The sequence below is a fragment of the Tamandua tetradactyla genome, chromosome 15, assembly GCF_023851605.1.
Source record: "Tamandua tetradactyla isolate mTamTet1 chromosome 15, mTamTet1.pri, whole genome shotgun sequence".
Classification (NCBI taxonomy): Eukaryota; Metazoa; Chordata; class Mammalia; order Pilosa; family Myrmecophagidae; genus Tamandua; species Tamandua tetradactyla.
In genome coordinates this window covers 30,845,154-30,860,605 of record NC_135341.1, presented here as the reverse complement: position 1 = coordinate 30,860,605, position 15,452 = coordinate 30,845,154, and the positions used below count along the sequence as shown (strand labels likewise).

General features: G+C 40.9%; 1 protein-coding gene across 1 annotated transcript in view; it reads left to right on the top strand.

Annotated features, from left to right (window-relative positions):
* The window catches only part of CACNA2D3 (calcium voltage-gated channel auxiliary subunit alpha2delta 3), a 987,429-nt gene that overhangs the window by 429,225 nt on the left and 542,752 nt on the right, over window positions 1-15,452 (top strand). The window contains exons 6-8 of the mRNA XM_077128978.1: window positions 8,203-8,334; window positions 14,487-14,547; window positions 14,639-14,789. Coding sequence (XP_076985093.1) covers window positions 8,203-8,334; window positions 14,487-14,547; window positions 14,639-14,789 — 344 coding nt within the window. The remainder of the gene's footprint in view (window positions 1-8,202; window positions 8,335-14,486; window positions 14,548-14,638; window positions 14,790-15,452) is intronic.

Below are 15,452 nucleotides of genomic sequence, written 5' to 3'. Positions count from 1 at the left end.
CTCACCTAGTGGAAAAAGGGACTTAGCTAACCCCCTGAGGCAACAGACTTCAGTCTTCTGGGGATCAGATTCCTCATTTTTTTTTTTTACTTGGGTGCATGGTCTGGGAATCGAACCTAGGTCTCCCGCATGAAAGGCTGGCATTCTAACCACTGAACTACCCATATACCCATTAGACTCCTCATTTGTAAAATGGGGGTAAGAAGACTTGCTAGAAACCGCCTATAAGGGTCATGAATAAGGCCTGGCAAATAGTTAAATATTCAGTAAATTCTGCTGATATCACATCATAAACATCTTTATCATTTTGATTTCTAGTGTTTAATTTTCTTAATATTTGACAGACTTGTGAATGATTTGTTCCAGGAAAATGAAAGGGATAAGGTGGAAGAAATACAGGATTCTTCACAACGTTTAAAATATGTGAGGTGGGGCGAGATTATTTGAAATTGACATTTTAAAGGCAAAAAAAAAAATAGTTTAATCATTTATATGAAATCTCCTTGGGGAATTAATCCTGAAGCCTAGTTCTCTGAGGCAGCAGGCTGGGAATCTAGAGCCTCATCTGAGATTTGCCAGGAGGCGTATTTATCATTCATTTTCTTCCCAGCTTCAGCCACAATGGTTCAGCTTTGGGCCATGAATCCTTCTTGAACCTCTTGTTCCAGGGCTGCCAGAAACTGGCTCCAGGTTTGTGAAAAGCCACCTGCATCTAATATCTAGCATATCACAAAGTTTAGAGGAAGGGTAAATGTTTGGCAAATACATGATTTTATAATTCAGCACACATTAAGGGTTATTTTCCAATAGATATAAGTGCTTAATAATTAGCATCAAAACTATTCATTATTTAATCTATGATCTATTTAGAATGAATGTGAGAGATGTCATTTACTTGCTGAAATGGTAGATGAAAACTATCCAGCTGTTCTCCTCTTGGATCTGGTATAATATGCGAAACTGAGTAAAATATGTGATTCTCAATCCCGGGCTCTCTCTGTGTCTGGTATAATTTCGTATCTGGGAGTACAAAGCTTCCCAAGATACTTCCTCCCATCACTCAAATCAAGAAGTACCTTCCTTATGAGAAACATACTTCAAAAACCCCATTGACCCTGAATTCAGTCCTAATCCTGCAAACGATAGTTTTTATTAATAATAATTTATAATTCTATATCAGCCTATAACTTGGTCATGTATACTCAGATTCTCTAGCAATTGATCCATACTTTGTGGTAGAAAATGGCCATTTTAAATTAATGCATTTCTTCTGATTCACTGGAAGATAAGTGGCATTGACAGAAACATTGTGTATCAGCTAACTTTGAGTTCCTGGAGAGGAAACTCGAGCACCAGACATCCACAGAGACTCTGATGATTTGAAGGGTGTGTCTTAGGAAGATGAAGTAGGCTAGGCTGGCTGTGGATTTCAGAAGAAATGAAACTTGATTTTGGAACCATGAATAAAGGAGTGATGGGCCTTGGCACTGGTGGGAGTATGATTAGTGTCTATCAGAAAGATTGTGCTTGGCAGGAAACTGTGGACCTGTTAGCATCCTAACTCTTTACTGTGGACTTCCTACCTCTCCACCCTCATCTCTTTGAAGCAACATTTGCTGCCTTTCTGTTCCCCATGATCAACCTTGGGGTTTTTGAACTTGCTGTTCCCACTGCCTAGAAAGCTGTGACTGGCCTAGACGCTTTGTAGCTGACGCCTTCCTCAGCATTCAGGCCTCTTCTCTTTGAAGATATTTTGACCCTCCAATTTAAGTAACCTTCCTCCAGGTTTTCTCTCGGTGGATCCTATAATCCCTTTTGATTTTCCTCATCACACTAATTTCTAATTGAAATTCTCATTTGTTTGTCCATTGTTTCTTTCCTCATGAAGTGTCATCTTCATGGTATCCCTGGGTCATTGCTGAATGTGTGATATTATGGGTGCTCAGTAAGTATTTATCAAATGAAGAAATAAATGGAAAAATTGTCGAGGGCCTTGCCCTGATGATTTCAGGAAGAAGAAGAAATTTAAGTAAAACCATACCCAAGTCGTTGAAGGAAGCTGGACTTCCATGGCATGGGAGGTGGGAGCACATCCTGTGGTTAGACTAGTTGGCATCAATGGAGCCTGCCCTCTGCTGAGCATGTCATATGCCTTGTTTCAGCAGCCTTTGGAGGAAAGGCTAGTCTTATCTGCTTTCTACAAATGACGATACTGGGGATTAGGTAAAAATAAGTCATAAGCCCAAGGCCATTAGCACAAGCACCAACCGAGATCTCCAACTCCAAAGCCTGAGCTCCGGTAGTTATGCTGCACTGTTAGAGTGGGGCTCAGCAACATGATGTAATAGAGAACAGGGGTGAGAGTGGGGAGCTCTTCTTGAGGCCTTAGTTTTTTTTCATTTGCTAATGTACTAATAAATATAGCCCACATTTATGGAGCCTTTAATATATGTCAATTGCTATGCTAAATCCTTTATATCCATTAATTAGCTTGAACTCTAGGGATGGTCATCTCAGGCATGATTCTGGAGGATGGAACTTGTGACTGAATATGATAGAAGGTGCTGTCTCATTCAAAGATACATCATAAAATGAAACAATCTGACCGTGTGTGTAAGGGCAGTGAGCAGAGAGAACAGTGGCCGAATATACTAAAGATGACTCCCAGGTAACGAAGTGCAAATCTAAGGGTAAAATACAGACAAAACAGTTATTTGGATGGAAATAAAAGAAGGAAACTACAAATGCAAGTCGTTGTTGGGTTATAGGACATATTATAAGGACAGATCCGGGATGTATGAAACTTTTTTCATATACAAATTACAAATTTATCACAAAGGTGGTATGGGATTCTTACTCTCCAAACATCTGCCGGTATACTGTTTATACCAGTCTTTTAGTGTGTTATACTAAAAGCTGAACATATGATAAATTTGTGACTGGCATCATGGGTAAGTCGGCCTCTCAGAAGAAAATGAAAGCAGGAAGCAGAACTGCTTTTTCTGGATTATACTGACCAATGTGAATAATAAGTTGATGCGGAATGGATAGAGGCATTGGGAAAAATAGACCGTGTTATCTTGGAGTCCACATTACTGAATAGAGATCTAAACATTACGCTAGACACATGCACTAAACATTACAGAAAATGACTTTAACCCAATTCAGTGAATCAGAGGTTGGGCCCATTCATAGAGCTCAGGAAGTATGGTAAACTCATAAAAATATAATACAGACATGAAAATTCTGAATTGTTTCCATAAAGAAGAAAAGTGAGAAGGACTTTAAATGTCCTTCACTAGATAAAGGGCCTGTACTTACTAAACTCAGTTTTGTATTTTCTCCCAGGAGAACAAAGTGGGTTTATTCTGATGAGTAGAACATTTGCTTTCAAATATTTAAGGGACGGCAAAGGGGAGGTAAGTCAACGTTGCTGGTACACACAGTAGATGTGAGAAAGAGATCTTATTTTCCCATTTTATAGAGGAGAAAAGTGGAAGAGAGGTCAGATAATTTGCATAGTGTCAGAGTCAGCAAGTAGTCAAGCCAAGGTATGAATTCTGTTCTTCTTCATTCCAAAGTCTACACCATCCTGCCTGGGAAACAGCTAGCTAATGACAGAAACCTTTGCAAATAATTGTGTTTATCTTGCCTACACTTTTGACATTTTTCAGAATAGTTATTAGAGGAGAGTGCTTCTCCCCCCTTCTTTTTTGTATACTTGAGTAAATAATTATAAAACTGATTTAAAAAGAACACAGGATTGCTAATATCCTTCTAAAAGGCTATTGTTAGACCAGTAAATGTACCCAGGACTTTAGAAAATGAGCATCTGCCAAGTGCATGTTTGGGAAAGCATTGGCCTATGGATGCCTTGAAGACCTACCTGTTCTGGATTCTACTACCATTTGGGTGATTGAGAGCAAGTGAAATGATCTTGTCTGAGTCTCAAGTTCCTTTTGTAGAGAGAGACTAATAATAATACTATCTACCTAGAATATTTAACAAAACATGAATAAATTAGATCATTTATACTGAATTACTCTGTAGGGGAAATTAATAACTATAAAAAATATCCCTTCGTGTAGTATTTTAGAGTTTACCAAAAGTTCTGCTGTTGTGGATTTAATAGACCACTTTCTATTCTCTAATGTCCAGGAAAGAGGAGGAGTTTTTTTTGTTTTGTGTTTTTTGGGGGGTGCATGGGCCAGGAATCATACCTGGGTCTTCCACACAACAGGCAAGCAGTCTACCTCTGAACCACCCGTGCACCTCAAGAGAAAGGAGGAAAGGAGTTTTGACACTGATCACACCAAGTAGAAGGCCATGTGAAGACAGACAAGCCAAGAAATATTAAGAATTACCAACCACCATCAGCATCGAGGGGAGAGGGGAGGAATGGATTCTCCCTCAGAGCCTCCAGATGGAAGCAACCCTGTCAATGCTCTGATTTCACATGTCTGGCCTCGAAAACCATGAGAGATTACATTTCTGTTGTTTCAAGCCACCCAGTTTGTGGTAATTTATTTCACCAGCCCTAGGAAACTAATATGGTATATTAAACCCCTAAGAAGATTAGGGGTGGTGGTGGGAGCCAAGGCTCACATTAATCTAAGACTCTCGAAGAACCCTAATTGAGGCAAAGGGAGGGTTTTAACAGATTTTGAAACAAAACATGAAAGAGAAAAAGGGTAAATCTACTCTGGAAGGATGCTATGACAGAAGAAAACACGTCTTCTCAGCTATGGTAGAAGGAACCTCAGACTGGGCTCCTTATTCTACTCCAACATAAAGCGTGCCTTCTCCTTATCAGATGGCGGAGGGGGCTGGTGTCCTAGGGTAAGGTGGGCAGCACTTACTGTTTGGGTTACTTCACTTCTGCTCTCTATCAGTGAGGTTGGGAAAACCATTTTTAATTCAAGTCTCTTTTTCACCTAAATGTTTAGATGAAGGCCCCATTTAGTAATGCTGTCATTTTCCTGTTTTTACCCCCTCTTGGATGACAGTAACATTGGAAAGCAAGTCAATATTTTCTCTTCCAATGAAATTGCTTTCCAAACAGGCCTGTGAAATCAATACACTCCTATTGTTTCACAAACTCAGGGAAAAGTTATTTCAAATATTTGATTAGATGGATGTGTATTCCAGCCCCCAAATCAGCTGGACCATATATTTTTGGCATTGCACATCCCCTTGTTCACCATGCCCAAGGAAAATTGAAGCCCCTTTCTTTGAAGAGGTACAACTTCAGAGCAAGATCTAATGTCCAAATGAAGTGGGTGAAATGATTCTTTTACCACTACAGTCCCCTTTGCTGCTCTAAATGGGCGAATAGTTCTACAGGGTTTAGAGACTCACTTGGAGGTATGGCAGCCTTTCTCTACGAAAAATAAAAAAACCCACCTTCAAGGAAAAAAAGTGCCAACTGGAAACCATTGACTTCTTGCCATGTTGAGACAATGAACGAGTGAAATAGAATTTTGGCTTGTAATTGTGGAATGTTTTTATATGAGGCCATTGGTGGAAGAGGCAAGACTCCTGGGTTTCTCAGTGTCATTATTATATTTGCATCTTTGTGGTTGAATTTAAGTGGATTTTGCAGCAAGGAGTGAATCATAGTAATTATTATCAAGCTTAGACAGGAACAATAAAGGGCTCCTTTTCTCAGTATTGTGAGGATAAAGTCTTTCTTAAAATTACTTTGCGGTAGAAGGATGAATTGGTTATTTGAACTCTCCCAGTCTATGATGTGGTGTATTAGCATTTACAAAAGTTAGAGCATTTATCCATGGGATGACAGTCAGAATCCAAATTGCCTATTGAATCCAGCTAGGTAAGTGATCTGAAGTAATAAGGCAGGCCTGGGGTGAGACAATAAGACAGGAGTCCCTGTCTGTCAGCTGGATCAGGTACCATTTAGTGGGCACTGCCCAAGAGCGCTCTAGATGAACATTCTGGAGACAGCGTCTGGCAAAGGGCAAGTGGCTGTGGAAGAGGGATGGAATTCATTGGTGTCAATAGTGAGTTGTCAGTGTGTCTATTTTATATTTTGCTTATTGGTTCATTAGGTGATCTGGAATTGCTTATTGGTTCATTAGGTGATTTGGAAACTGGAGCAACAGACTTTTCTCATCCCTCCTGTCTGTGTAGTATGCGGGCATCTTTGGAAGGCATCCTTGTAGGATTGCTTTGATCTAGGGTCCCACAGGGAACTCTAGTGAAGGTGTTGGACTCAGAGCTAATGGAATAGCCCCGTTGATGGCTTTGAATGTGTTTTTTCATTAACCCTTTTCTGTTGATTCGTTTAACCTTCCAGACAGCCCTCTACAATGGGCATTATTATTTTCATCTTATAAGTAGGAAAGCCAAGATCAGAATCTTTGCTACTTATCAATTGGATGCTGCAATTTCCACTTCTGTAGAAGGCAGGGTAACAAAGGAACCCTCCTTGGAGGACTGTTGTAGGGATGATAGGAGAAAGTTAAGTCTAGTACAGTGCCTGCCCCACAGGAATGACTCCATAAAGGTTTCTCCTCTTCCTAATTATTAATATGCTCATTCTAGTCTCATTCTCACCCCCATCATACTGGTATTCAATAGTCATTGCCTTTTAAAATTTTCAAGATGCATGATACATAGGGGATGCTGTATAGCTGTGATAGTGAGTATCAACTTAGTTGCACATTAGAATCCCTTCAAGGTATCTTGATGCCCCTTCCATTTCCCATATCATTTATAGCAGAATTATTACAGTTGATACCAAAGCATCAGTAGTTTTTCGAGTCCCCTATGTGGATTCTGTTGAGTAACCAAGGCTGGGAACCACTGAATTTTGAGGATGTGGGTTAATTTCCTTCCTTCCTTCCTCCTTTTCCCTACAGCTTGCCAGCTTCGTTGCTCTCAGTACTCTGCTCTGGTCTCACTTTTTTGCCCACTCTGCTAGCCACCTTAGTCATTTTACTCCTTCCTATCCAGTACCATTTAAATCCAAAGGCTTTTGTGAAGAGATATATATCCAGTTCTGATCTATATTATGAAAAGATATGTTGTCAACAATATGAAGAAGGTACTGGGGAAGCAAATGAGAGTACTTGGTGCTTCAGGGCTACTCCAGGACCTGGAGTAAAAGCCTTCAAGCTCCTTAGCATGACAGTGTAGGCTGTCCATGACCTGGTCTCAGCCTCTATTAGCAGCCTCATCACAAATGCTGAATCCTATACCCATCAGTATGGCCATATGAGTTTTCTCTAACTTCACCTTCATCATACTGGAACTTGGCGATTATCTCCTCTCTCCGAACAGAATGTTGCTTAATGTGTCATCTTTAATAGTTCTTCAGTGGTGAAAAAGTAAACTGTCATGATCCACTTGCTTCAGCAAATATGTAAGAAATTACTGTTTATCTACCTTCTTTCCCTCCATCCTTATTTCTTGTCTGTGAGCAGAAGACATGGGGTTAGCTTTGGGCCACCAACAGTGAGGAAAAGGGAAGGTTTGCTCGTGAGTTCATAGGGCAGAAGAGTAGATGATTATCTGATATGTGGAGAACAGTCTTCATGTCCTCTGTCCTTCCATCCTCTATCCATCTCTTCAACCATCGATAAACACATTTTAAGTTTCTTCCATGGGCTGATCACAGGAAATACAGTAGAAAACCAGTAAGAGATACTTTTTTTCCCTTCATGGGTTCACACACTGCTGTACAGAAGAAGTGGAGAGATTAGGTTATGTAATTCTTACCTTTCTTATTTTTAAAAAATCAACTTCTAAGTAAGGGTTAGGAAGGACTGGTACAGGGGCTGTATTGGTTGAGGGGAGTCCAGTGAGGGAAGACACGTTTTTCCAAAGGAAAGGTATAATGTTTATAATTTTACATTTTGGATTAAGATGGGGAAAGAGAGTAGAAAATAATGCTAGGAAAGTCTCTCTTTGCTTTCTCAAAACTCTAGGCTATACAGGATTGAAAATTACAAATAAAGAGCTCTACCTCCAGTAGAGGCTCCTGGGTAGATTGGAGGGCTGGGAAAGGATGGGGAAGCTCTGGTGTCTGGAATTTCCAGGAGTTAGACTTTTAAGGAGCTATAACTTTCTTTGCAGCCTCCAGCTGAATGGACTTGTGTTGGATGCCTGTGAGGGTTTTATTTCACTTTGGGTTGTAAACTTCTCTTCTCTCTCTCTCCCTCCCTCTCTTTCTCTTTTCAGACCCAGCAATTGTCAATGGTGTTTATTGGTCTGAATCCCTGAACAAAGTTTTTGTGGATAATTTTGACCGCGACCCCTCTCTCATATGGCAGTACTTTGGAAGCGCAAAGGGCTTTTTTAGGCAATATCCAGGTGAGTATCCCTGCCTTGACAATTGTGATGCAGATGAATGGTCCTGTAGTATTCTAATTTGTGGTTGAGGGTTAGCACTTTTGTCTCTTTTCTTAGGAATAAATGGAAAATTAAGCTGGTACCTATTGTCAGGGTGCAGGACAGAAGTGGCAATGTGGCCCTTGAACACTTTCACTTCACCCTCCAGTCCCCACCCCCACCCCATAGGGCAGATGCTGGCATGGGTCAAAGAACTCCTGGACCTGCATGCAGCTCCAGCACCCTTCTCAATAAAACAATTCATAGAGCTGCTACCGCGAATGAGGAATTGGGGCGTGAAAATGTACTATATTTAATCCTTCTGGGCAAGAGTTTGTTTTATTATTGTTTCTATTAGAGCTACTCTTATTATTAATATTATTATGGAAAGGAGGAAGTTATACTTGTGCAGAGTTCAATTCTGAGCAAAAGGTATAAGAATTGGAGAATTTGGGTATGGATTTCCCCACCCTAGAGCTGCTTACCTTGGAGGAAGAGGTTGAAATGGCAGAAACGCCACTGATGGCAGAACCCACTTTATAAAGGGTCATTAATTGCATCCCCACACAGGTGTACTAGTCAGAGTTGGTCCACCCAGGCCTTTGGAACAGGTGTTTCTTCTGGGGACTTCCTGAGCCTCTGCTTTGCAACAGAATTTTAATTTTGGCTTGGTTTGAATTTTAATTAAAAAGGGAAGTTTTAATTTTGTATATAAGTTGTGGAAACAAGGCTCGGGGCTGCAATTGTGCCAGCATCACAGCTGTAGAAATTAACAAGCTCAACCTAAAAGAATGAAAAAAAAATAAATAAAAATGAAGAAAAAGGCCTGCATAATCTTGGAGCAATTAAGTGGAGTCTTTTATGTTTTCATTAAGTAAGACTAGGCACCTGATGTCTTCCCACGTTGAGGAACAGAGGCTGCCAGCTTCGCCTTGAGGAGCTCTGTGCCCTACTCACAGCATCTGTCCTCTGAGATTTGCCTGCCAGGGTGTCTGCTTTGCCAGATTATTCAACATTTCCCAAGAGCTGTGTTCAGCAGGATGCACAGTTCCTCCTGGAGCTTACAGAAATTTAAACAATAAGCATCCTATTAAAGATAATGTTATAATAAACAGTGGACTATTAAAGTTCCAGTGTCACTAAATTGCAATCTGCCTTGATACACCCAACAGAGAGTACATTTAATTCAGATGTTGCTGAAATTAGAGCATAGAGGGGGTGTTAGTCCAACTAGAAAAGCCGCATGGATACTTACCATCTTTGCATGTGGCATTTGGATGAGGGTGGGGTGAATAAATAGAAGCCACAAATCATCCATTTTCCTCACCAGCAGGAAGTCCCCAAATATGGCCATGAAGAAATTTGAAAATAAAGAGAATCCTCATAAAGGGTTTATGTAAGGGGAAGAAATTAATTTACCTACAAAGATTTTTTTTTTTATCAATTAGAACAATTGACTTGGGAATGCTTACAGTCCTTTTATGGCATTTTTGGCAGAATTTTGACTTTGTAAAATTTCTTCATATTTTATCTCTTAGTAACCAGCGTCTATGACCTCTTGATTTTCCTTCCTTCCTTCCTTTCTGTATCTTTCTGGACTTTTGCTCTCAAATAGGGATGAGAATAGAAATTCTTTGTTGCCATGAGATAGTATCTGTTCAGGGCTGGTTCATGGAAATGGTTTGTTCTGACCTTGCATGTCATTGGCAGTGCTAGGGTAGTTTTAGGAAAAGTCTTTGCACTGAAGAGAGAAGAAAAACAGTGGATTAGGACACCTTATTGAGGTGGAAAGAAAAGCAGCAATCAGAGGCAGAAATAAATCCAGAGGGCATAAAAATATTTGGATTTTTATTATGCCATTTGTTATAGTCCTACATAGTTCTGTTAGACAGTCTTAAACTTCTTTGCTGCTGGAATTATATAGATGACAGGTGGCTTGACCCTCAGACAGTATTGTATTAGCATCAGCTGTTTACCTTATTATTCTTTTTCATGTGTGTAGGAGAACATGAAGTCATGTGTTGTTTTAGGTGAGATGAATATCTCTCCAATATTAGTTTGCAATGCCTATGGGTGAAATACTATAGGATATAAGAATGTTACAGTATTTTTTATTCAAATCCAATTTGAGCATTTGAAACTGCAGTTGAGAGTTTGACGTTAGTTTCTGTTTCACCTCATGATCTGCTGAAAGTTCTAGAGGCCCTGTGCTTTGAAAGCTGAAGAAGGCAGGTTATCAATCACCAATGCTGATAATGAAGCAGAGTGTGCCTCAGAGAGAAGACTCAAGGGTAGCTAAATCAGCTGCTGAAGTGCATAATTCTTGTCTTGATTTTCACACCCCATTTGCCTGGGTGTGATCCCAAAAGGCACACTGGCACTTCCAGAAATTTATGGCTCTTGGGGGTGTTTCTTGTTTAAGTGACAATTCCCTGGATCTCAAAGATTTGAGATGAGCCAGTTATTGTTCTCTGGAATTTGAAGTCACTTGAAAATGTTCAAGTACTTGTGTGTATGAAAAATAGTATACTAAAAAGTTGAAATGTCCTGGGGAAGAGAGTACTATCTGGGACAGGGTTGCCTGGAGTTTGTCTCTTAAACACTTTGTTTTGTGATTCATGGCTTAGTGAAGACTCAGTGATCAAATGTTTGGTAAATGTGCCACTGTTGTCCCTGTTGTAGAGATTCAAGATGCACCTAAGCAGATTAAAGGCCCTCAGATATCCCTCCCATAGGGTAGAAGTCAATTTTGTTTTTGTTCACTTCATGCATATTAACATCCCATAGAACCTCTTACAGGAGGCACTAATGGAAATGTCTGTGTAAGGAAGAGCACAATGGACTGGGATTGGCAGATGAAGCAGCTCTAGTCCATTCACTGTGTGGCCTCAGGTAATCTGGAAACTCTGAGAACTTTGGCATCCCCATTGTGAGATGAAGCCCTGACTTTCAATCAAGGTGTGACTTCTACTGTTAAGTTCAGGGCGGCTGTGACTGGAACTGCCGCCAAGTACTATCTTCACCCTGCTAGATGCTTAGCTGATGTCCTGACCAGGAAGGATTTGGGCTTCCTGCAGTTGCCCAGGCTCCTTTCCCTGGCATGGAAGTCATCTGTGCACAGCTGCACCAGCGTTCCTTCTCTTCCCAGACTTGACATACTCTTCTTAGCTTGCAGACCTTTGCATGTACTGTTCTTTCTTTCTGGGATTTCTTCACTCTGCCATCCCATCCTCATTTTTTTTTTTTTGATAAGTCCTACATAACTGTAATGAGTTAAATAGTGACCCCCAAATTCATGTCTAAACAGAACCTCAGAATGTTACCTTATTTAGAAATAATGTCTTGCAGATGTAATTAGTTAAATGAAGATGAAATTATACTAGATTAAGGTGGGCATGAATCCAATGTGACTGGTGTCCTTATAAGAAGAGGAGATAACCTGAAGACACAGAGGGAAGAAGGCCGTGTCAAATTGGAGGCAGAGATTGGAGTGATGCAGCTACAAGCCAAGGAATGTCAGGGTTGCTGGGAGCCACCAGAAGCGTGGAAAAGGCAAGGAAGGAATTCCTCCTAGAGCCTTCAGAGACAGTGTGGCCTTACCGACAACTTGATTTCAGACTTCTAGCACCCAGAACTGTGAGAGAATACATTTCTGTTGCTACTCGATTTGTGGCAAATTGTTACAGGAGATCTAGGAACCTAGTCAGTTATCATTTTGCTTTCAGTTTAAAAATCCCTATTTCAGGTTAGGGATTAGATCCATCATTCATACACTAACATGGCATCCAGTATGTCTCCTTTGCAGTGTCTCTGGTACATGTGATTTCTTATCTAATATCTGCTTCCCTGATAGATGAGAGATTTCCCCAGGGCAGGTAGGGGCCAGGTCCATCTCTCTCAACACTGTGCCCGTCAACTAGCAGAACGCTTGGCCAGCTTGATAAAAATTGTGATTAGTAGACAGATGTCTCTAGGTTCATGCTATTTGATCCATTTCCTGTCTAAAATTGTATTCCTTTCTGGTTTTCCCAGCAAACTTATTTCACCTTGACTTTGCAAAAAGCTCACAGAAGAGCTACATGCCTGTCTGCAGGAAAATGGTCTCAAACCCAAAGGAGATCTTCAGGTGTCATTAATTCTTTCCTTGCAGACCCTGGCCTGGATATTGAGCACATTCTCTGCTCCCCACGGAACACACAGGCAATGGGCTCATGTTAGGGGAAAAGGAAAAGGCAGAAGCTAGGGAAATGGTGGCAGATGGTCAGCAGTATATGTAAGGTGTATTAGTCAAGGTTCTCTAGAAAAACAAAACCAACAGGAGACATCTGTAAATATGAGATTTTATAAAAGTATCTCACACAACTGTGGAGATGCACGAGTACAAACTCTGTAGGGCAGACTGCTGGCAGGCAACTCCGATGAAGGTTGATGAGCTCTCCTGGAGAAGTTGTTGGGCTAAAGAAGAAATGACAGTTCTCTCTGCTCCCTTGAAAGTCTTCAATTGATTGGATTAAATCCAGCTGACTGAATTCTTTTACTGCAGAAGACACTCCCTTAGTTGATTGTAGATGTAGCAGACCGCAGATGCAATCAGCTGGCTGAAATGTCCTTGCTGCAATGGTTAGACCAGTGCTTGCTTGGCCAGACAACTGGGTACCACCACCTGGCCAAGTTGACACCTGAACCTGACCACCACAGCAGGTGTGATCGTGGCACAAGGCACACATTACAATTCAATTCAAGAAGCAGCTGGTGAACCTTTGCCGTGGGTCAAGCACTTTAAAATAAATAAATAAATAAACAAAAATATTCTCGCTCTGTTGAACTCAAACCAGTACAGTGTGGAATTACAAATTGGAGCATAACCTAACTTGACTAGGGATAGAATTTCACTGTGTATCAACACTGTGCTATCCTAGTTGTACTGAGCTTTAGACGAAGCAGATATTTTTTACATAAATTGCATTTTTAGTGTACAATAGCATGTCAGTTATGTTTTATCTCCATTACTGAAAGATCTTGAATTGGTGTTGATTCTAATATTTCTGGTAATTTCTAGTAGGGAACTCCTTAAAATAGACACATCTGCAGGTGGGAAATGAAACTACAGAAAGAGGGGATTGTGGGACATTATAAGGAGAACTAAATGAAATGTCTCTTTGGGTTGCAAACTGGCATCTCAGGGTTATCTGTGTAATAAATGAGAGGATGCTATTATTAGCAAAGTTGGGTTCAGAAAGCTGACTGTTGTTAAGTGGAAGGGAGAATCTCAGTGCCACAAATGGAGTCAGGGTTTTGTCCAGTTAAAGTAATTTTTCCATTTTTATTTTCTTATCTCCAAAGTCTCTAAACCTTCCATCCCTGAATAGCACTAATGATTAGAAACAGTGGCTTTCTATCTTTTATTAAGCAACAAAAGCCTTTTTAATGAAATTTTACTCTTAAAAAGAAATTTTTGTAATTAGAAAATGTAACCCTTGGATATCCATGACCAGTTTGCAAACCACAGGACTAAAGACTTTGGATTCCATTTTATATACTGGGAAAACTTCCCGGGCTTTAAGATCTGAAATTCAAATTTTATCATTCAACATAGAGCCATTTGATTTCATTTCACTGTGGAAGACAAGGCCAAAATCCTTGATTTTCAAAGCAGGGATGGGGAGGGAACAGGCTGTATATTCTGAGATGGACACATTGTGTCATAGCCATTCTACCCCCAACCCAAGCTATAGACATTACTTCTCCCCAGTGCAGGGATGGGCCCCTACTCTGACCAAGAGACCTGTGAATGATGCCACCCCAGCAACAACTCGCTGGAAGGTGGGAAATGAGCTGGCAAACAGTATCCTGAGCCAAGGAAAGCGGCTAGTGTCACATCCTCTCTCAGCACATAGAATGGTACAAAAAGTGTCTCCACTCTCCGGCAGGACTGCGGAGGTTGTGTGGTCTGCATGTTATGGCCATGAAGTGCCTCCCCAGAGTTGGTGATGGAGCATGTGAGGAGATACGGGGTTAGTCTTTTCTGTGATTTTTCATCCTGTCCATTCAGTCAGCAAAGTGGAACAGCTTTGAAATTCTGTGAATAAACATTTGAAGTTTCTGTGTTTCTTACAGCCCCATTTTTCTTCTAGGGATTAAATGGGAACCAGATGAGAATGGAGTCATCGCCTTTGACTGCAGGAACCGAAAATGGTAGGCAGTGGCCAAGCTCTGTTCATTTTGCAAAGAAGGAAACTTGAAGAGAGGTTTGGGATTCATTTTAACTCATTTTCCCTTGACCTAGGTACATCCAGGCAGCCACTTCTCCAAAAGATGTGGTCATTTTAGTTGACGTCAGTGGCAGCATGAAAGGGCTCCGTTTGACTATTGCGAAGCAGACAGTCTCATCTATCTTGGATACGCTGGGGGATGATGACTTCTTCAACATAATTGCTGTGAGTCCAGCTGCTTTGTGCTTTCTCTGCATTGAGGGTTCATTTGATCTTTCCGTACCAACCAGTGTTCTTACTGCGGTGTGCACTCCGCATCTAGATGCCAGAGGATGAGGTCCATTTAGTCTCGTGTAGGTTCACTGAATCATGAGTGTGGGAGGGGCTTTCAGGGACTGGGAAAGCTGCTGAGCACATTTCCTCTTCTAACCTAGCACGCAGGCTCTGTCATCTGGAGGAGTGGCCCCAAGTTTGGTATTCCTGAGATGCTAACCTTTTCAGAACCCTGGGAAATAGTCCTGTGGAATTTAACTTTGAGTTAGACTGGTCTAATGATAGTAATGGTGGTAATACTCATGGTGATAAAAGGACTAAAATTTGCAGAACAGTTTAAGGTTTACCAAAAGCTTCCATCTTAGCTTCTCAAACAAAAGAAATATTTGTGAAGTGCCTACTATGTGCAAGTTGCTTTACTTTTCATGTTTATATGACCTCTGTGCCTCATGGCAACCCTCGGTGGTGGGGGGTGGTTTCTGCACTTCCTCAAATGAAGATGCTAAGATTGAGAGAGTTCAGTAAATGGCCCAAGCTCTCAGAGTTGGAAGGTGACCCATCCAGGTACCGAGCCCAAGGTCGAGCAAGTAACCTGGTTTCCGGAGGTGAGCACTT